Source organism: Camellia sinensis, chromosome 3 (genome assembly GCF_055761805.1).
Source record: "Camellia sinensis isolate YWXY chromosome 3, ASM5576180v1, whole genome shotgun sequence".
NCBI classification, from domain to species: domain Eukaryota; kingdom Viridiplantae; phylum Streptophyta; class Magnoliopsida; order Ericales; family Theaceae; genus Camellia; species Camellia sinensis.
The window spans coordinates 81,197,384-81,220,135 of NC_138963.1; the positions used below are offsets into that span (position 1 = coordinate 81,197,384).

General features: G+C 46.6%; 2 protein-coding genes across 2 annotated transcripts; one reads left to right on the top strand and one right to left on the bottom strand.

Moving 5' to 3' along the window:
- The first annotated feature begins 542 nt into the window (after positions 1-542).
- Positions 543-2,657, top strand: LOC145821634 (protein MAINTENANCE OF MERISTEMS-like). The gene is made up of 4 exons (XM_082918174.1): positions 543-1,453; positions 1,582-1,743; positions 1,837-2,430; positions 2,511-2,657. Exons 1-4 carry the CDS (start codon positions 791-793, stop codon positions 2,655-2,657), a joined length of 1,566 nt encoding a protein of 521 aa, XP_082774300.1. The 5' UTR covers positions 543-790.
- Positions 2,658-20,228: 17,571 nt separating this feature from the next.
- LOC145821049 (uncharacterized) lies at positions 20,229-22,109 on the bottom strand. Its single transcript, XM_082917658.1, has 2 exons — positions 20,584-22,109; positions 20,229-20,476 (listed from the first exon to the last, which is right to left on the bottom strand). The coding sequence occupies exons 1-2, from the start codon at positions 21,380-21,382 to the stop codon at positions 20,448-20,450; spliced, it is 828 nt and encodes a 275-aa protein (XP_082773784.1). The 5' UTR covers positions 21,383-22,109; the 3' UTR covers positions 20,229-20,447.
- Positions 22,110-22,752: the final 643 nt, after the last annotated feature.

Below are 22,752 nucleotides of genomic sequence, written 5' to 3' on the forward strand. Positions count from 1 at the left end.
TCGAATTTCTGAACACTCGGCTCATTAATTAATTGCGAACGCACAGTACACATTAGTTGAGAGGCGAACACACGGCTCAAACACTGATTTGTCGAACACACAGCCCGAATTCGAAAGTGAACACACAGCCCACACTAGTTGAAATTTGAACACGCAGCCCAAACTTTAAATTCTCTGAACACGCAGCCCAGATTAGAGTAGTGAACACGCAGCCCACGCTAGTTGAAATTTGAACACGCAGCCCAAACTTTAAATTCTCTGAACACGCAGCCCAGATTAGAGTAGTGAATACGCGGCCCACGCTAGTTGAAATTTGAACACGCAGCCCAAACTTCAAATTTTCTGAACACGCAGCCCAGATTAAATAGTGAACACGCAGCCCACACTGGTCGAAATTTGAACACGCAGCCCAAACTTCAAATTTTTCTGAACACGCAGCCCAGATTAAATAGTGAACACGCAGCCCACACTGATAGAAAGTTGAACACGCAGCCCAAACTTCAAATTTTCTGAACACGCAGCCCAGATTAAATAGTGAACACGCAGCCCACATTGATAGAAAGTTGAACACGCAGCCCAAACTTCAAATTTTCTGAACACGCAGCCCAGATTAAATAGTGAACACGCAGCCCACACTAGAATTTGCATGTAGCTTATTTCACTTCATCGGCATACAGCCCATTTCATCTCATTGGCACACAGCCCATTCATCTCATTGGCACACAGCCCATTTCATTTCATTGGCACACGGCCCATTTCATTCCATTATTGACACATGTATTCATTCTGAATGCAGGTTGGTTCCCGCAGTGTGCGGGGGTATGGTTCCACCATCGTGCGGGACTGGTATGCTGAGCTCCCGGAGGGTGTCCGAGACTTGGTAGACTTGGCAGGGTTTGGGCCCTTCTGCGTCGGGTTGTCACGTTGTCCTGCCAGGAGGACACTGATGGCAGCCTTGGTAGAGAGATGGTGGGACACCACCAACTCCTTTCATTTCTCTGCTACCGGGGACATGACCATGACGCCCCTAGACTTCGCTGTGTTGACTGGCTTAGACATCGGAGGTTGGTCCATCCCCTACGATGAGGATATGGGCGAGTGGGAGGCCGCTTGGATGTATCTATTGGGGGCTCGCCCGCCTGTTGACAGGGTTTCTGGGAGAGTCCGATACACTTGGTTCTCTTCCCACTTCCGGCGGGCGGAGATGGTGCCCGAGACTCCCGAGGAGACAGAGCAGTATGCCCGTGGTTTCCTTATGTTCCTCTTCGGGACTACCCTGTTCGCCGACAGAGGGAACACAGTCGGGCTATACCTGCTGAGCGCTCTGGTTGACCTATCACAGGTCCATCGATATGACTGGGGTGGCGCCGGCCTGGCTACCCTTTACTTTTATATGAGCGCGACCTCCCGCGGGCGGGGCGATTTACTTGGCGGCTACTGGAGAGCCTGGGAGGTATTTTTCTGTCCTCTTGATTTACATTTCTGCTTCTCATTACTTGTACATTGCACTCACAGTGCACTTTTACAGTCTGTATTTTGCTCTCAGCATTTTGTACTTACATTCTGCACTGCTTTTCTCAGCTATGGGTCTATGTATACTTCCCATCATTAGCCCCAGAGCTGGAGGTGGCAGGGATTCCCATGACCCCATATTCATTGGTGTTCGAGGGTCCGCACCGGCCGAGACCTCGAGAGACCCTCCTTTACCTGCGACAGTACTTTGACACTGTGCGACATTCAGAGGTACCTCAGAACTTTCAGTTCCTTTCATTTTCATCTTTGATTTGCTCTGTATATTCTCGATTTCTGATTGGTTTATGCATTTATCATCCGCAGATCACATGGCAGCCTTGGGCGCCCCTGGGTGATGGTCTCCGACTTCAGTATACCGGAGGGTCGGACATCTCCCAGTATAGGGTCCTGCTCGAAGGGCCGGTTGGCAGGGTATGGTTCCTGGGGGAGCGCTTTCTGCGCCAGGTATGGGGGTATCTTTCTCAGGACCCTCCCGCAATACCCCCAGCCAGTATGCGGACTGCTGACAGGCTCTCTTACTCGGAGGTAGTCGGCGCCATGCTGGGTAGTGATGCTTTACTACATATTGAGGAGGGGGACTACGCCACTTACCGTCACATATATTTGATGCCTCCATTGACGGGAGCTCGTATCCCGATGATGAGGCCTGCCGGTATGTCATCCTCGGGCCAGGCTCGGGCTCGGGCTGCAGACGCCCCTTCTACTAGCAGGGCTGGTACATCTAGAGGTGGGAGTAGACCGGTTCCTCCGGTTCCGTCGACTTATCCTCATCCTGGATGGCCAGATATGCCGACTGAGTTGATGGCGTGGCAGTATGGGGCTATCTCTCCGACCCCGATCCCGCTAGAGCCTCCGATGCCCAGTGATCGATACGCCATTGATCCTGACTCACCGCTGGTATGCTCCACTATTTTTCATTCATCATTCAGATGTTTAGACATTTTTGTTTACTGATGATTATGAGCTCATATTTGCAGCCACCGCGAGGGTACATGGAGGAGGTGGTCGGACTGGTGGCCACACTCGAGGGCATGGTCCTGCGTAGGGAGGCACAGTTGTCTATCGCGGGCATTCAGGTACCCTTCAGTTTTCTGGCATTTATCATACTTCTGATGACATACTGATTTCTACTGCATCGATAGACTACTTGTGTAGAGCACATCTGACACACACCTCACTTGTACACTGTATTTACATGCACCCACTTCACGTAGCCTTTGCTTGTATCTGCATCTGATGTATGTATTTGGATTGATGCATTTGAATTGAACTCTTTGTTTTCAGATGCCTTCATGGTCCGGTCAGCCGCAGGCCAGGCCACCTGGGCCTCCTTGGGGAGTTGGGCCATCTGGGCCTTTTCAGGGGGCGGGGCCATCTTGGCCTTCCCGAGGAGCCGGGCCATCTAGGCCTTTTCGAGGAGCTCGAGGAGGGCCTGTCCGCAGACGCAGGGCTCACGTTGTAGAGGTGGAGCCCGATGAGGAGGAGGAGGACGCTGAGGAGGAGGAGGAGGCTACCGATCGTCAGTCAGAGACATCTGCTGAGGAGGGGGGCTCCGGTTTTGGTTCGGGGAACAGAGGTGAGGCTGAGGGGGATCCTGAGGATGACAGCTCTGACCCAGATGATGATGATGGTGCGGAGATTGTCCCACAGAAGAGGATGAGGAGTGCTTCTCGTTCCCGTTCCCGAGGACTTTGATGCTGTTGTTTCCTACTTTATTTTTCTTTTTGCTAGTAGTTTGTAGCACTTTGCACATTGTTAGGCAGTTTTATTTTTTGTAAAACTTGTACCTTTGTTTGTTGTAAAGCATGACGGAATGAAATAGCTTTTGGAAAGGTGTTTGTATTTTAAACTTTTAGCATCGTATCGCATCAATTTATTTCGCACAAAAATGAAATTGAATGGGAATGTGTATTGTGTAATCACCAAGTCAGGTAGTGAACCGACGCAACAAACTAAGCAACTCAACTTACTAAGATATAACAGGACCTTAGGAAGTTTACAACTCGATAAGCAAAATGCAACAATGTTGACCACGCAAATAAACAAGACTTTAAACGAAGATTGTTTAAACAAAGAACAATGGCTCAAAAACACAAAACACGTCCGCTCGACAAACAACTCGATAAGCAAAACAACAACTCGATAATCAAAACAACAACTCAATAAACAGAACTCAGCAACAACAGAGTGTACTTCTGACGATCTGGGCACCGGAACGCATCCGAAACGGAGGGAGATGAAGGCCTTTGACTCTCCCGTTGCATGGAAATGCTTGAAACTTTCCTCAAAGGGTAAAACAGGGCCAAGGGGATACACTGCAGCATTGCCGGCCATCCCTGGGAGCCGGCCGGCCATTTTTGTGGAGAGAGACAGCTGGCCGGCCATTTCTGAAAAAGTAAATGGCTGGCCAGCCAGAAAAGGTGGCCGGCCGGCCACTCAGTCCTGTAGCCACCTGGTTTTTGACATGTGTCCCTGTGAATAGTGTTTTTCCTTCTATAAAAGCCTCAACTTCGGGAACATTCATTTCATCTTAGTTTTAGACAAAGATGGAGGCGTTTCTCGCAGAAAATATCACATCTTGGATCTCTTCTCTAGATGGCTCGGAAAAGCTGAATTTCTGGGGTTTCGGCTTGAATGCACTATTCACGCTGAGCCGTACTCCGCTACAGCTTCCTTTTCTCCATGCCGCGGCCAGGTTCTGGAATCCAGTGACGCACGTTTTTAGCTTTGGCGGCCAAGAGATGTGTCCCACTTTCGAAGATTTTCAGGTCTTGATGGAGTCTGAATGCTCTGAAGTGATCTTGCCCCAGCTCCGTTTTGGCCATGCTCAGGCTTTAGGGCGGATGTGTGGGCTTACGGCGCATGACGCTCGATCTCTGATCTGCAGTGGGGAACTGGACATCCTCGGTTTGATCCATCGTTTTTCCGACGCCGGTGACCGCAGCAACCATTATTGGCAGGGTTTTCGGCAACACGCCCTCTGCTTATGTTTGTTGTCTCACTTTCTGCTTTCCTCGGGCTTCGGCGGGGCTAGCATTCGCCTGATTGAAGTCGCCCAAGGTTTGAGAGAAGGAAAGAGCTGTATTGCCATGACCTTGGCCGAGACACTGATGGGCTTAGATTCTGTCTATCGCCGGGAGGCGACTAGGTTTGTTGGGAGTCCACTGCTGCTGCAGGTAATGTTTCCCACCCAACCTTACATATATATTTGCTCACATCACTCGACCCTCAGGCTCAGTTTTTCTCACAAAACCCTTTTCCTCACTTTTTCTCTTATCGTACATCTCTCTGTTCTTTATTCTCTCATTTTCCATCCCTCCCCTAGGTATGGTTAATGGACAAGTTGCAGGTTGTGGACTCTTGCCCGGCCTATTCAGCTCGAGGCTACTTCTTTCGGCAGCGCCTAGTCAATGCTCTCGACGAAAGGTGGTGGTTCGATTGGATGTGCAATTTGTCCGCAGACGGCATTGCTTGGCGTTGTCCTTGGCTCAACCTCCCGGCAATGAGCTATAGTATGTCCCGGTTGATTGGGATCCAATTGATTAGTCTAACCCACTGCGTATTCTATTTTTCGTTCCGGTTTCTGCATCAGTTTGGTCATGATCAGACCTGTCCACCGGAGGGGATTGAGTACCCAGTCGCTTTCCCGATCCGGGGTGTACAGCTTGCCCGATATGCCACGGCATGGAGGACTAGAGAGCTCTTGGCCCCTGCTTCAACTTTCAGTTGCACTTTGTCCGACGAGTGCTTGGATTGGCTCAATGAGGAGGCACAGGTTGGGCCTAGCTTGGCATCAGATGCTCCGTCCAGCTCTGGGAGGGGACGCAGAGATACTTGATTCAACTATGCCCCAAATTTATTGCTTATTTAGCATTTTCAAGTTTTCGTTATGAATGTACTAAAAAAGCAACCTCGATTGTAATGCAAGAGCAGGAGAACTTAGTTTTGAAATCAATGAAATTGAAAGTTGTGGTACTGAAAATTTTTCGCTTTTGGTCCAAAAATGGTCTTAGTCGCAAAAAGATTGATTTGAACAAAGTCAACTTTTATTAAAACTTTTCAAAACTATTTTCGATGTGGATCAGAACTGGACACGCCGGAGATCTGTCACTGAGATGCACAACCCCAGATCCCCGCAACTGGAAAGTTGCCCCTAGTCTGAAGAACAATGCGGCACTGCACGGCAACGGAAAGTTGCCCCTAGTCTGAGTAACTTTGCACCGTCGCGGCAACGGAAAGTTGCCCCTAGTCTGAATAGCACTGTACCGGAGATCACGATAAATGCTGATGGATAAAGATGACTGAGATGATCAAGATGGACAGAGTTGATCGGGGAAAAGTTTATGGCTGAACTTCGATGTGAAGCTGCCTACGTATCCCAAAGATGGGAATCAAGCCTTACGTAGTTCAGGCCCGGGTTCACTCGAGTATTTTCACTCTCCTTTTGCGCTCTAACTTTTGCCAAGGCCGCCCTTTGTGGGTTTTCAACCTTGCGAGCTCAGTTTTTATATTTTCTAATTTTTTGTGCTCTGACTTTTGCCTAGGTCGCCCTTTCGGGTTTTCGGCCTAGCGAGCCTCTCAAGGATAGTATTTCTTCAACTTGTCCATATTGATCGGTTGTGAGAACTCCAAGCCATCTAGATCCATCAGAACCACAGCTCCACCTGACCAGATAGCTTTGATGATGTAAGGACCAGTCCAATTGGGTTTGAACTTGCCCCTTGGGTCGTGGATGGGAGCTCGGTTGTCTTTGAGCACCAAATCTCCCTCTTTCAGATTCCTGGACTTAACCTTCTTGTTGAAAGCCCGGGCAATTCTGCGTTGATAGCCTTGGATGTGGTACAGTGCTTTCAGTCTCCTTTCATCAAAGAGCATGAGTTCTTCGAATCTGCTTTGCTGCCAATCTGCTTCGGCTATCTGGCATTCAGCCAACACTCGTAACGACGGAACCTCGATCTCAATGGGTAGAACAGCCTCCATTCCATAGACCAATGAATATGGAGTTGCTCCAGTAGAAGTTCTGATTGAAGTCCTGTAGCCCCACAGAGCAAATGGCAGCTTGTCTGGCCAATCCCGATAGGTTCCCACCATCTTCTGCAGTATATGCTTGATATTCTTGTTGGCGGCCTCAACCGCTCCGTTGGTCTGCGGCCGGTATGTAGATGACTTATGGAAAGCCACATTGTATTTCTCCAACAAGTCTATCACTTCTTTCTTGAAGTGGGAACCATTATCTGAAATTATCTCGTTTGGCACCCCGTAGCGGCAGATGATGTTGTTTCTGATGAACTTTGCGACATGCGACGCCTTCAACACCGCGTATGATTGGGCCTCGACCCACTTTGTGAAATAATCTATCGCTACTAGGATAAACTCATGCCCGTTTGACCCCTTCGGGGTAACAGCTCCGATCACATCAATTCCCCAGACTGAAAAAGGCCATGGCGAAGTCATGTTGTACAGTTTTGACGGTGGGATGTTCATGCGATTTGCATGGATTTGACACTTGTGGCATTGCCGAACAAAACTAATACAATCCTCCTCCATGGTTGACCAGTAGTAGCCCTGTCTGAGGATCTTTCTGGCCAGCATTACTCCATTCATGTGTGCACCGCACTCCCCCCCATGGATGGCTTCCATCAGGCGTTTCGACTCTTCAGCTTCTACACAGAGCTTATGCATTCCCAGATGACCCCTTTTGTACAGCTTTCCCCCGCAGATAATGAACTGAGCAGCCATTCTTCTGACGGCCCTCTTATCCTTGGCGTTTGCCCCTAGTGGATATGTCTCCTTTTCCAAGAAGTTCCAGATGTCGTAATACCAGGGGTTGCCGTCTTGAACCTCATTTATGGCGGAAATTGACTCGTATGCCGGCACGAACTTCTGATCAATAATGACTGGACGCATCCGGACTCCGGACGGGATGTCTATCATAGAAGATAGAGTTGCTAATGAATCTGCAAACCTGTTGTTCTCTCTTACGAGGTGGGTGAAATTTAGCTTTTCGAACCGAGGAATTAGCAGATCCAAGGTTTGGTGGTAAATTATCATCCTTTCCTCCTTGACTTTCCAATCTCCTTTTGCTTGAGACACAACAAGGTTCGAGTCCCCAATGACGTCCAACCATCTTGCCCCTAGTTCTAGGGCTGCTTCCAGGCCAGCAATACATGCCTCATACTCTGCTTCATTGTTGGAGACTTTGAACCGAAGCTTGAATGCTAAAGGGATACGGGAATCATCAGGCGCTATCAGCAACACCCCTATCCCATACCCATACTGGTTTGACGCTCCGTCAAAGTACATCGTCCAAGTTTCATCTTCGACGTGCAGAATGGCTTCATCTGGGAATAGATACTCAACCGCTTCATCCCCCTCAACCGGGTGGTCGGCAAGGAACTCCGCTACCGCTCTCCCTTTTACTGACTTGCGCGTTACATACTTCAAATCAAATTCGGAGAGCAACAGCAGCCAACGAGCTAGCCTACCCGTAAGTGCTGGTTTCTCGAAGAGATATTTGATGGGATCCAAACGCGAAACCAACATTACAGAGTGGGCTAACAGGTAGTGCCGCAGCTTCCTGGTTGCCCATACCAAGGCCAAACAAGCCTTCTCCAGCGGTGTATAGCGGGTCTCGTAATCCAGCATCTTTTTGCTCAGATAGTATATGGCCCTTTCCACTTTGTCTTCTGACTCCTGCGCGAGCATGCAGCCCATGGTAGTCTCAGTTACCGAAAGGTACAATATCAACGGTCTCCCCGGCTCTGGTGGTGACAGCACGGGTGGGTTCTGGAGATACACTTTGATCTGCTCAAAAGCTGCTTGACATCGGCCGTCCCATTGGAATTTCTTTCCTTTCTTCAGGAGACCAAAAACTGGTTCACAAGTCAAGGTTAATTTAGAAATAAACCGTCTTATGAATTGCACTTTACCTAGAAAGCCTCGCACCTCCTTTTCAGTCCTTGGTGGTGGCATTTCTAAGATGGCCTTGATTTTGGAAGGGTCGACCTCGATGCCCCTTTGTGTAATCAGAAACCCTAGCATCTTCCCTGCTGTAACACCAAACGTGCATTTCTGGGGATTCAGTCGCAGCCGAAACTCTTTGATCCTTTGAAAGAATTTTTGTAAGGCGGTGTAGTGGCCCTCTCTATCTTTGGACTTGACAATCATGTCGTCCACATACACCTCGACCTCTTTATGGATCATATCATGCAATATTGTAGTTGCTGCCCGTTGATACATAGCTCCAGCATTTTTCAACCCGAATGGCATCACTCTATAACAATATGTCCCCCACGGGGTAGTGAATGCAGTCTTCTCCCGGTCTTCGGGTGCCATTACTATCTGATTATAGCCTGAGAAACCATCCATAAACGAAAGCAAGGCGTGTCCTGCCGTGAAATCCACCAATTCATCGATGTGCGGCAAGGGGAAGTCGTCCTTCGGACTGGCCCTGTTCAAATCTCTGAAGTCTACACATACCCGAATTCTGCCGTCCTTCTTTGGCACCGGAACAATGTTGGCCAACCAAGTTGGGTATTCAGATACCAGCAGGAACCCTGCGTCAATTTGCTTGGTGACCTCTTCCTTAATTTTGAGAGCCCAGTCCGGGCGAATCCTTCTGAGTTTCTGTTTGACAGGTCGGGCCTCGGGGTCAAGAGGGATCCGATGCTGTACGATCTCAGGATCGATTCCAGGCATGTCTTCGTAGGACCACGCGAAAACATCTTTGAAATCTTTTAATAAAGCGACTAAGCGCTCGCGCTCCTCCGAAGACAACGTGGACCCGATCTGGACCAGCCGCGGGTCCTTCTCAGTACCAACATTCACAGTAGTGATTTCATCCATTAAAGGTTTAACAAATCTTTCCTGCTCTTGATCAATTAACCGTTGCAAAACTGGGGGAATTTCTCCCTCGTTGTTTTCATCAAAATTTTGAAAATCCTGATTTAAGCAATAAATCAAAGGCACAGAAAAATACTCAGAAACCACATCCACATCATTCTCATTAAATATTTCCAAGCCGTCAGATTCCTCTGTTACAACAGACTCAAAAGAAAATGAAAATAACGACCTAGACAGGACTGTGGCATCCGGGTTATCACTCCCAGGAATACCGAACTCAGACTCAGTCGAGCTGGAATCTGATTCCGACGCACAAGATTCGGTGGAATCAGATTCCGGCTCACTACCTGACCCGGAGCTGCTAGATAAAAAGCCTTCTTCATATTGCCAGATGAGAGAAGGTGCGATAGATGCATCCAAGATCGGTGCTGGAAAGCCCGCAGCTATTTCATCTCCAATCACAGAAACCGAAGAGTTATCCCCCAAGCACTCTTGGCCGATCGGAGGATCTGATAGTAGACTCGCTAGTGCTACCCCCATTTCAAGCTCTGTGCCCTCAGGATCCACTGCTTCACATTGCTCAACCTCAGTTGGTGGGTCTGTCTGCGCTTCGGCAACGTCATCCCCAGATAATTGTATGTCGAAGAAGATTTCAAAACCAGGCACGCGCTTCCCCTCCGCGTTTTTCCATGGCTCCGGGAAGCCGCAGAATGGAAAATCTTCCCCCTCCCGGACGAAGCGTCCATTTAGGGTACCCCAGATGGGCCTATGCATTAACTCAAATGGCTTCCCGGCCTTCTTTGCTCTGGCCCTTCCGGCCATTTCTTTTCCTTTCCTCACCCAATCCTCCTTGGTGGGCAGATAACCCAGTCCAAAGGCGTGAGGGTTGTGTGGCACTTCGGCCAACACTGAGACGCCCTTCCGGCCGCTTCTCCCTAATCCCATCCCGGGGGTATGTTTTAGCTTGTTCATGAGGTAGATAGATTGTGCACTAACGTACATGCCTCATTCACAGCCATGACATTCTGCACCACTTGAGCCTCGGCTAAAGTGAACCCCGACAAAAACACATCCTCCGTGCCGTGCTCAATTTCCAAGACAGGTGTGGACACTTCCGGCGGCGGATGGATTGATGAATTCCCGAAAACGATCGCTACCCCTTTCCCGTGGGGGTACTTTAGCATCTGATGTAGAGTGGAAGAGACTGCTTTGACCTGGTGCAACCACGGTCGCCCCAAAAGTAGGTTAAAGGTTGCGGGAACGTCCAAGATATGAAATTCGATGCTGTGTTGTCCTGGACCAACCTTGGTTTGTATTTTAACAGTCCCCATCACTTCTCTGCTGGTATTGTCGTATGCTCTGATTACTTGGGTGGTTGGGACGAAGTCCACGGGTTTTAACCCGATTGCATATGCCGTTCTGGTTGGGCAGACACTAATCGCAGACCCGGTATCAACAAGTACCACCGGTATCCACTTATCTCTACATTCCACAGAAATATAGAGAGGTTTGTTATGACTTGTGCCCTCAGGCGGTAGCTCCTTGTCCGAAAAGGTTAATGCCGGGGAACCTCCTCCCGGAAAAACCAGCCCAACCAACTGTTCAGGCGTGGTGTCTATGGAGAGTTTGGACTTGTCCATAGCAGATAGGACAGCTTCTCTATGTACTCGTGATGCCATTAGCAGTCCCCAGATGGAGATGTCTGCTTGTATCTTTTTTAATTGTTTCAGCACAGCTTCCTCTTCAATCTGCTTCTCCTTCTGTTTCTCCGCTTCTCTATCCTTCCCAGATGCCTCGGGTTGGTCCAGGTGTGGGGGTTTGAAATACCGCCCACTTCTTGTCATATGGTCAACCTCATCGAGGTACCAAGTGTCATCCGGTTGATTATTCCCCCAGTCTTCATCCGTGTAGGCAAGACATAAGTCATCGTCTTCCCACCACATTCCATCGGCAGCCAACAGACACCTGTCTGGCTCCGGTTTAGTTGTACTCGCAGTATTCCCTGTCCACATGCTCGTAGCATTCTCCATCTTTGTGCACACAGCACTTTCAGTCCCCTCAGGGCCTTTAGCTTTCCTAATTCTCTCAGCCTCCTCGAACTTTTCTCGTTCCAACTGCATCAGTACAGCTGTTTGTTCAACAATTCCCGTATCTATAATGCCCATGTCTCGAGCGGAATTCTTAGCACCGGCGCTCTCCGGCGATACAACTTGACTTTCGGCCATTCCGGCCACAACTGATACTTCTGCCCCTGCCGGGCTCTGTTCTGGTTGGGCTTCCCCCACTGCATCTGGTTGATCCTCGAGCCATCCAGTGGCCTCCGCTGATCCCTCATAATCATACCAATTGATTGACGCATCCCCCAGTTCCTGGTCATCGAGAAGTTGCAGGTTGGCATAGTCCTCCTCTACGGCTGTCAGATCATCTGCCCATAGCCCAGATCCATCCCCCCGGATCATGCATAGCTCTCCTGTCTCTGGCAATTCTACACTTAGCCCAATTCGGCTCGTTGATAGGATGTACTTGCTTGGATCATAGGCTCCCCCAACAAAACTATGTCCAGTCTCAGATTCAACAATCTCATTCTCTCCCAAAATCTGCCCTGCCCTATCTTCGACGGTCACCACCATCGGTTCTGGTTGGGTTTTAGAGATGTCCACCATGCACAAGAAGTCAGTGCAATCGGGAAGGAGCACCTCCGGCTTGGGTAGGTGGGTGGGCGTAATATAGATGCTAGGATCGTAAGATGCAGCCCCAGTCTGGATAAAATTAATTCTTTTGGGAGGGGGAGGTTGGTTATGTGGTGGGAGAGGGTTGGTTGTGACATTGGGTTTATCAGGAGGCGCGATCACCTGTTTGTCAATAAGATCTTGGATCTCATGGCGCAATCTGTAACAACGGTCGGTGTCATGACCGTGTTGTTGGTGATATGCGCAGTACTTTGACGGGTCATAAGAGGGGGAGAATGGATTCGGTAATGGCTTTGGCTCCAAGGGTTTTAAATGATTTTTCCTGATCAATATTCCCAGAACCTTGGTCAGGGGCATATATAGTGGGGTAAAGGTTCTTTGGCCTCGCGGTTGGAATCTGTTGGTTTATGTGTTGCTTCCGGACGCGCCGGAGAAGGGTGTGGCAGTCATGGGCCTTGGAGGGGGAGGGGGAGTGGTGGTGACCATACTAACTTCCGAGGCTCTTGTATTTGCAGCGCCACTCGGGCCCGCATTGTTGTTACGGTTGAACGTCCTCCTCGGTTGTTCTCTGTCGTGGTCAAACAGACCTTGTTTCATTGCGTCTTCGATTTGCACCCCCATCTCATGTAAATCTGCGAAAGTAGGGAAGGGGACTACGATTATTCTCTGCATCAGCTTTGGGTGGAGATTGCGCACAATCATCCAGATTTGATCTTTGTCAGTGGGCCTTAAGGTCATCATTGACGCCTTCGCCCTCCATCGGATCACAAAGTCCGAGAAAGTTTCCTTGGGCTCTTGCCTTGTCGTTTCAAGATCACGAGTTGTGATCTCGATCTGAGTGTTGTATGAATATTGCGCGACAAAGGCCTCAGCCATCTCATCCCAATTCTTCTTCACTTCATCTTGTAACTTTGCGTACCAATGGGAGGCCACACCCGACAGGGTTCGGCCGAATAATGAAAGCTTCTGTGGTCGTGTTAGGCCCATTGGCCGCAAGATGTCTGCAAACAGTCGGATATGGACCATGGGGTCACCAGACCCATCAAAGCGGTCGATTTGTGGCATTTTGAACCTATCGGGGAGTGTTACGGCCTCCTCGGTATATCCATCTTCGATATCCGGCATAGCCTTGACCCCTTGGGATTTCTTGAAGAGCTTCTCCAATTTGCTCAATTTCAGAGCTGTATGATCAACCTCGACCTCGAAGGGAGAGTCCGGGTGATTGGATGTATGGACCTTAGACAGTTGTGGTGGAAGCGGGGGCGGAGCTGGCCCCGTTGGAAGATTCGTGTCCTCTTGTAAATTTTGGACATGCGGCAGGGTATTCTGGGCATTTGGTGGGGCGTTCTGAACAGTAGGTGTCTGCTCAAGTAACGGAGCCCCTGCCGGAGGAGGAATTTGGTGTGAAGCAGATGCCGCATTCTGCTGTTGCAGTCTGGTGATTAGTTCGGCCTGTTGGGCCATGATCGCGGCCTGCTGTTTGGAGAACTCTGTTTGACGGGCGGCATCATCATGCATCTGTCTCATGCTCTCCTACATCTGGCGCATTAGAGCCTCCATCCCTGATGTATTTTGTTGATCCATCTGTCTAACTGGTATGTCTATTTCTACAGCAGTAATTGAGACCTCAGTCCTATAGTCCTCTGATGAAGTAACCCACTGCTCTGACAACCTCTGTTCTGACACACTGCGCCTTTTCGGCTTCCTTCTGGTAACAGGGGGTAGAGAATGGAACACCGGCTGTCCGTCGATTAGATCCTCAGATTGATGGAGTCGACGACCTCGTGTCCAAAGTGCTTGGGGAATGCCTGTCGGGTTGGAAGCAATTGTGCTAGAACTGACCTAGCAAAAGATAAATAAAGCGAAAAGGAAATAAATAAACAGATAAACGGATAGCATAACAGCTTAAAATAAAATGCATGACACACAGCCGGGCATAATAACACACAGTCAATAAGCTGAATAACACACTGTCCTCAAACACTGATTATTATCCCTGTATCACTGTCCCCTAAAACAGAATCTGATATCCGCAGATAGCTGATTCTCAAATACTGGCTGATGCCCGCAGGCCTGATACCCATAATACTGAACTGATGCCCGCAGGCCTGATGCTGACAATACTGAACTGATGCCCGCAGGCCTGATACTGTCAATACTGAACTGATGCCCGCAGGCTCGATGTTGTCAATACTGAACTGATGCCCGCAGGCTTGATACCCAAACTCATATACTGATACATGCATTCCTGTAGAGACGCACTCTAAAGCACATAACAGATAAGTGAGAGCCAAAACACCCCTATGTTGGGGTAGGGTTTCCCTGTCCTATTGTGTCAGGAGCTAGGGTTTCATTACGCACGCAGCGGTTTCAAACAACCTATAAACGGGTAAGCAACCTGTCCTAATTTGGAATGGTCACTATGGATCCGAATATGCACTAGGTCGAATGGTCAAAGAGGGTGCCCCGGTAAAACCGGGGTTTGTGTTCCCATACTGGCAGAGCCCACAACCGGTCAGCCTTATGGTCATGCCTTGACAAGACAAGCCTCCGGTAAACCGTTCAGGAATAGCAGATGGCAAACACGGTGTCCTAGGCGCACCAATGCAAATGCAATGCAAAGAATCACACAAGTGTAGTAAAAAAACAGATATCATGAGTTCGAGTCAAGCTCTCTAAATCCCCAGCAGAGTCGCCAGAAACTGTAGACAAGCCCGCGGGGGACCTCGCTACAGCTCGGACTCGACTTTTTGTTAGTCACGGTTCTAAGTCTGAACCAAAGAGTCCAAATCCGGCAAATCGTTTTGAGAAAACTGATTTTTGAAAGAAGTGCCAAACATGGACTGCTTTTCCAGATACAGAGTCGCCACCTAAATATTTTATTTTGGGAAATTTAGGAAACCCTGACTCGGTGCCAAAAGGCCACGTGTCCGTCATCACCAAAGTTGCCTCGGCTCGGGAACTTGGGTACGATTGGGGAAGGTCACTTCGTGAGCACCCCCGCTCGCCCGGTCATAGACCGGCCTCTACTAATCATGATATCAATTTTTGAAAACATTGTGAGTTCTTATTCCGGTTTATTAGCCTAGGTTACTATGTGATGCGCACAGCATACAAATATAGACCGGGTCGCCTGAATTGGAACGAAACATTTCATGCTTGTTTTTTAAAATGGTTTGCTACCCGCAGGTAGGCTTTAAAACATTTGATGATTTATTCCAATTTAAGTAACCCAACCTTCACCCACAGGCATTCAGGCAGTTATATCAGATAAGCACATAGCCTCATGGTAAGCATGCTATTCATGGCAGCCACTCACACGCATGCAAGGATGCTAAAGCATAAAGCTTACCGAGTACTGCAAGCCAAAATAGGAATTCATTAGAAATCATGCATGATCCTAACTATACAGAAATGCCTAATGCAACACATGCAAAATGCGATTATAGCAGGCTCGGCTATTCTAAGATGGCATATGAAATGTTACAACTAACATGTATTCAACTTAGAAATTGAAAGTACAATGCAGTTAGTATGATGCGCCGAGCCCGGTGCATGCAATACAGATGAATGAATGCAAACATGCTGTCATACTGTATGCTAATTTAAATATGCCCTAATCTAACCATCATAAGCGGATAAATAAAAGGGAGAAAGACGTGGGGTTGGAAGACATACATCACACTCACGCACACTTATTACAGTTGTGCCCTCGCGCAGAGGGTCCGAATAAATAATACAGTCCAAATATTACAGTCCCGAATAAAAGAATATTACAGTCCGAAATATTACAAAATCCTAATTAATTAACAAATTAACTAAGAAAATAAATAAAACTGGCATGCAAGCCAGGGACTGCCTTGCTTCTGATGGATGATGCATGTCCGGGTTGTCTTGCGCGGAAATCCACCGGAATGCCCCAATTAGCCTCTGTTTACACCTGTTCTTGAAATGCGTGCCAAGCCCCAAAAGGTTGCTGATTCTTTGTTTTGCTGCAACAGAGAGCAGGAAAGGGGCATAGCAATGTATTTGCACAGATATATGCATGCCTCGATCCTCGTGCCACCAATCACGCATACCGAGGCATGATGGCCGAGGAGTCGAAATGCACAACTCAATATAGGATGAATGCACATGAAACTACAGCTAAAACCTAACTCCATCATGGATAATCCGGAGTGTCGGTGACTGGGGAATTGAGACACATTCCGTCACTCGGAGTACGAAATGTACCTCGTTTCCCGTGCCCGGGCTAACTCCTATTCTGGACACGATGCAATATGCATGATATGCATGAAATGCAACTAAGATATAATCCTAACATACACAATGCTATGGAATGACATGCCTCGAAATGTGTGCACACAGGCACGCAAACCGAGAAAATGACAGAATGCAATCTAAGTGACTAAAATGGCATGGAAAAGGTAACATGGACTTATACTAACATGAGAGAGCCTCAGCCACACTCACATAAGAAGCCGATTGATGAAAATGAAGTGCCTCGAAATGCGTGCACACGGGCACGCAAACTGAGACAATGGCAAAATGCGATCTAAATGGCATGGAAACGTGATATGGGCTTATACCAACATGAGTGAGCCTCAGCCACACTCACATAGGACGCCGGCGGATAAAAAAGAAGTGCCTCGAAATGCGTGCACACGGGCACGCAAACCGAGGCGATGGCAAAATGCGATGTAATGACATGAAAACATGATATGGGCTTATACCAACATGAGTGAGCCTCAGCCACACTCACATAGGATGCCGTCGGATAAAAATGAAGTGCCTCGAAATGCGTGCACACGGGCATGCAAACCGAGGCGATGGCAGAATGTGATGTAATGACATGGAAACATGATATGGGCTTATACCAACATGAGTGAGCCTCAGCCACACTCACATAGGATGCTGTCGGATAAAAACAAGGTGCCTCGAAATGCGTGCACACGGGCACGCAAACCGAGGCGATGGCAAAATGCGATGTAATGACATGGAATGGATAGCAATCATTCTAATGGAATTTCAGCACTAAAATATGGGGGAAAACAGTCCCGAAATGAGGCGAAATGACATGAAATGCATGGAATTGTCCCGAAATGCGAATTTAGGCACCCGAAATGGCCTATAGCTATGCCAAACATGCACAACATGGACATGCAATACAAAGACAGAAGCTAGGCAGTCCCAAAAAAGGCACTTTCACAGTTATAAATATGGCCAAACAGCAAGCATAGGTATGGCAAAAATGGCATGCAAGAATAGGGGCCAAGAGAGGGGTAATGAAGCAAGTGATATAAGCAAAACCCAAACTGAAAAATTTCCTTCTACAACCCTGAAGAGGGACCAAAAATATGAATATTTACAGTATATGGCACCCTCAAAATCAGTATACAAACATGATAGAAATGTGATGCAAAATAAGGCTCAAAAGTGGCTATAACATGAGGTATACAAAATAATCACCAAACAGCCAAAGACCCTTACTAAAACATGTAGAATGGGCCAAAATAAGCACTTTTTCAGAACTGTAAAATGGCCAAAAACAAAAGCATGGTAGGCTAACTAAACATGCAAGAATGGGGAATAAAAGAGAGATATAACATGAAGTGGCATATGGAGGCCCCAAACCATGAAAGGACCTAAATGAAATATGAATAATGGACCAAAATAAGCACTTTTTCAGAACTGTAAAATAGCCAAAAACAAAAGCATGGTAGGCTGCCATTGCATGCAAGAATGGGGAAGAAAAGAGGAGTATAAAGGTAGGTACAACATGGAAGTTCCAAATGGTGTTGAGCCCTTCTTCAATGTTGAAGAGGGGCTCAAAATAAGCCTAATATCAGTTTACAACATGCTCAAAAACAGATTACTCATGGGTCGAAAATAGCATGCAAGATTATGACATATAAGAGGATCAATGAAGCAAGTGCATCATGGAGGGCTCAAACAGGGTTGAGCCCTTAATGAAAAGTGAAGATGAGCTCAAAAGAGGGCCCTTTTCAGTTAGGGCCGGAGCTTGAAACAAAAAGCATGTGGGGCTTACAAATAGATCAAGAAAAAGGGTCAAAGAGGAGAAGTGTTACTCACCCTTGAAGACTAAGACTTTTGTTGCTTCTTGGACCAATTTGCAGCTTCTTTGGCCTTTGAGAAGCCTTTCTTGTTGCTGGAAATGAGGTGGTGATGGTAGAGCTTGGTGGTGTAGAAGAAATGGTGCTTAAGGACTTAGGAATTTTCAAGGAAATGAGAGGTATAAAGATGGAGTTGTGTATGGAAGCTTGAAGAAGAATTTTTCTAACCCCAACAAATGAGGCCACCAGCTGGTTATAAGGGTCAAAAAGGGGGTGTAAAGGTGGGGGAAAAGGAGAGCAACTTTTCCCCACAAAATATCCCCCGGATAAAGATCTTTTCTGGGGGATAAAGCCCCACGGCTGTAAAGTGCACAGTGCAAAGAGCTCGGCCGGCCTGTTACTTTTGCTCCAGGTGGCCGGCCGGCCACACCCCCTAGCCGGCCGGCTAGGGGTCAAAAGGGTCAATCAGATTTTCTGGCCGGCCACCAATTGATGGTGTCCTCCTATGTGTGTACAACACAACCCTGTGGTTAAAAGTCCAAGAAAGTGGGTCCAAGGGGTTCAACATTAGCCCGGAAAGAGGGGTTCAAAAGGGTCAAGTAGAATTACTGGCCGGCCACCAACTTTTAGGGTCCTCCCATGTGTGTACATCACAAATATGTGGTTCAAAGTTCAAGAAAGTTGGCCCAAGGGGTTCAACATTAGCTCGGAAGGAGGGGGTCAAAAGGGTCAAGTGACATTAATGGCCGGCCATCACTTTTTAGGGTCCTCCCATGTGTGTACATCACAAATATGTGGTTCAAAGTTCAAGAAAATGGGCCCAAGGTGTTCAACATTAGCCCGGAAGTGCGAAAAACGGGCGCCGGAGGGCGTCGGAGGATGTATAACTGGTTGCTGCAACAATTGCTGGCCTCCCACCCTTCAGTGACCTCCCCGGTGATAAAACAGAGGTACCTGCCAAAAATGAACGAAAACCGTTGCAAAACGAATGTTCGGGGGCCAAAACGCGCAGTTCGGGGTCCCGAAAATGGGCTGTTAATCACCGAAAGTGGCATTCGGCCACGAAGTGGGTTTCTCAGACCCCAGTGTCCCTCAAAAGGGATTAAATAAGATGTATGCCAAAAATCAGAACAAACGGAGGTGGTTAGGCGGTCCCGAACCGAGGCACACGGCCAACGGTCTCGAAAAACCGGAAACCGGACTCCGAAATGGGAAAAATGGCCTACGGCCACCAAATGTAGCCTGCGGACATTGAGAGATGGCCTACTGGACCTCTCCCTCCCCTCAGGAGAAGAAACAAAGAAAACCGAGCCTGGTTCGCAAACCGAGGCAAAGTACAAAAGAGGGTTCGGAAGTCCGGAGGCAGGGCTCACGGCCGCAACTCTGAAACTTCTGAACGAGCACATTATGCAACATCACCAAGTGCTCAATCAGTGACATCTGAGTCTTAAGGTCGGTCAAAAATGGGGTGTCTACAGCGTATTGTGGGACGATTCCACATTCCTCCAGGTATTTTGCAAACGGTCCTGGACGTTGTTCACCTGATCCATCATATCTGCCACAGTATTCACCACCACGGTCAGACCTGACACTTTTAATCCGTTTGTTGAGTTGTAACTCAACTTCGGCCTTAAATTTTTTGAATACGTCCAAAGACTGTGATTTCTCATGGATAAGAAATAGATACCCATATCTGGAATAGTCGTCTATGAATGTGATAAAATATTGTTGACCATTCCAAGACGCCATAGGGAATGGGCCACAAATGTCCGTATGAATTAATTCTAAGACATCTGTAGTCCTATGGGCACCATATTTCTTTATTTTGGTCTATTTTCCCTTGATACACTCAACACAGACATCAAAATCTGAAAAATCAAGAGAGTCCAAAATTCCATCAGACACAAGGCGCTCAACTCTAGATTTAGAGATGTGACCTAGGCGTTTGTGCCATAATGAGGCTGAATTTTCCTTAGTTAATTTACGCTTTGTACCTCGTGATTTCACGTGCAAGGTTGCATTATAAGATGCAATAGTTTCGAGCAAATATAGATTATCAAACACATTAAGTAAACCAGTACCAACAACATTGGAATTAATAGACATACTAAACTTCATATTTCCAAAAGAACAATAATATCCCAATTTGTCCAATACAGAAACAGAAATTAAATTCCGTCTAAAGGACGGTACAACAAAAGTGTCTAATAAATCCAAATAATAACCAGTTTTCAGTAATAATCTAAAGTGCGCTATTGCCTGCACTTCTATTGACTTGCCATCACCCACAAAGATGTATCTTTCAGCATCAGTTGGCTTTCGGTAGTTCAGGCAACCCTGCATAGAAACACATATGTGAGTAGTAGCACCAAAATCTACCCACCAAGTGTTTCTTGGTACTGAAGCTAAATTTATTTCAGAACAGACCAAAACATGAAATGTACCTTTCTTTACACACCAGGCGACGTATTTGGCACAATCCTTCTTTCTGTGTCCGGGCTTGCCACAAAAGAAACAACCATCCTGCACTTTCTGTTTCTTTGGTTCCGGACCCTGAGGAATAGCAACTTCCTTTCCCTTATGCTTTCTTTTGCCCGTATGCTTGGAGGTGCTTGCCAGATGAGCACTTTCAGTCCTTTCTTGCATCAATCTCTCTTCCTCTTGCACACAAAATGAAATGAGCTCATTGAGAGTCCATTTCTCTTTCTGGCAGTTATAACTGACCTTAAATTGGTTAAATTGTGCAGGAAGAGAGATGAGAACTAAATGCACGAGCAAATCATCAGATAGGTCGAGCTTTAGTGCCTTAAGTTTTGAAGCAAGATGAGACATTTCCATGATGTACTCGCGAACATTACCCTTGCCTTTATACTTTATTGAAATCAAGCTTGCTAAAAGCGTGCTTGTTTCAGCCTTATCGTTTTTAGCAAAACGCTTTTGAATTTCTGAAAGAAATTCACCGGCAACGGTAACATCCTCTATTATTGCACCCCGAAAAACTTCTGGAATCCCACGCTTCATGATCATAAGACTTAGCCTGTTAGAACGATCCCACTTTTCAAAGTACACAGTTTCCTCAGGAGTACTTTGTGCAGTGAGAGCATTCGGTTTTGGCATCCTTAATGCCAAGTCTATGTCCATGCAGCCGAGAACAATCAATATGTTCTCTTTCCAGTCCTTAAAGTTTGTTCCATTTAACATTGGAACATTGTTCATGTTGGCAGAGATTGAAGTAGTCGACATTAAAGCTGAATCGAAAAGAAAATAAAAGGAATAAACAACTATGCTCACATTAAGTTACCAAACAGATAATCTCTAAATAAATTAATTTAATGACAACATCTCAAGATACCTAGCACAACATTAATACCAAGCCTTTGGGTAGTGATATTAACTGTAAGTGGTATTCTTGTTGTAATGATCAAACATTGACAATAAGTTATGTCAAATAACAAATCTATATTTTGATGGATTTATTATTCACATTAGGTTTTCTTGACAATTGGCACATGTTTATCACCACAAAATGTGTGTGTAATTCTGCCAAGTCTTAATCATGTCTTTGGACCGATAAATACCCGCATGAGATACACAGACATGAACTTCAAAACATTCCATATAAAACAATCTAGACAAGAGAGATCACTTTTGTGACATCTTGTTTGAATTGACTTATATTGAGAGTGTTAAAAAATTAAATTTCTGTAGACGTTGTATGAAATTACATTAAATTTAAAGATTTCTAAATTTGTGACCCCGTATATGTTATATAATCTGCAGCAATTCCAATTATATATATACATATATAAATAGAATTGACGGGTCCAAAAAACAAATAGTTTTTTTTTTATGATGTTCAAAATTAAACCGATCAAATCGCAAGATATATCTATATATATATATAAATACATGATGTTCATCCATTTGAGAGAAAAAAAAAAAAAAAAAAAAAAAAAAAAAAAAAAAAAAACTGCCCACCGAAACATTTTACAATTCCAGAAAACAGATTGCCATTTCCACAGAACAAAACAGGAAAAAAACAGAATTTACATCCATAAGAAAATTCAGAATCTGATTCCAGGAAACTAAATAGAATGAATAAAGCATATCAATTCTGATAAGACACATGATATGCATGCTCTGATACCAATTGTCAACATAAATTTCAGAACATAAACCTTACACTTTGGATTATTTACCATGTGTATTATCAAGAAATCAAGACAAAATGACATACCTGAATCCATTGATGAACAGTTAAACGGAAGCGTGATTATCAATGAACTCTTTGTTATTGATTATGTTATTGCCTTCTAATCCTTTCCCCTTTGGTGCCTTATGTTTCTCCTTGAGAGGATTTAGAAAGAAAAATGGCAGTTGTAGACACCCCATTTTTGACCGTCCTCAAGACTTGGACGTCATCGTTTGAACACTCAGTGATCATCCATGTTTGTGTTCGTTTGGAGTTCCCGGAGGTCTCGGCTACGCGCCTTGCCTTAGGATCTCCGAACTCGACCGTTTAGTGTCTGGTTTTGCACCAAACACTGACATCTTGCCTTTGAGAGGCAGGGTAGGGCTTGTAGACCATCCCCACCCACCACCGGCAGTGGCTA

Bases quoted from the DNA above. Each gene is read 5' to 3' on its own strand.
- LOC145821634 (XM_082918174.1), top strand. From the start codon at position 791: ATGCAGGTTGGTTCCCGCAGTGTGCGGGGGTATGGTTCCACCATCGTG. The intron at 1,454-1,581 runs GTATTTTTCTGT...TGCTTTTCTCAG, and splicing joins GCTACTGGAGAGCCTGGGAG to CTATGGGTCTATGTATACTT. The intron at 1,744-1,836 runs GTACCTCAGAAC...TATCATCCGCAG, and splicing joins ACACTGTGCGACATTCAGAG to ATCACATGGCAGCCTTGGGC.
- LOC145821049 (XM_082917658.1), bottom strand. From the start codon at position 21,382: ATGTCGACTACTTCAATCTCTGCCAACATGAACAATGTTCCAATGTTA. The intron at 20,477-20,583 runs GTACATTTCATG...GTTTCTATGCAG, and splicing joins CGCCTGGTGTGTAAAGAAAG to GGTTGCCTGAACTACCGAAA.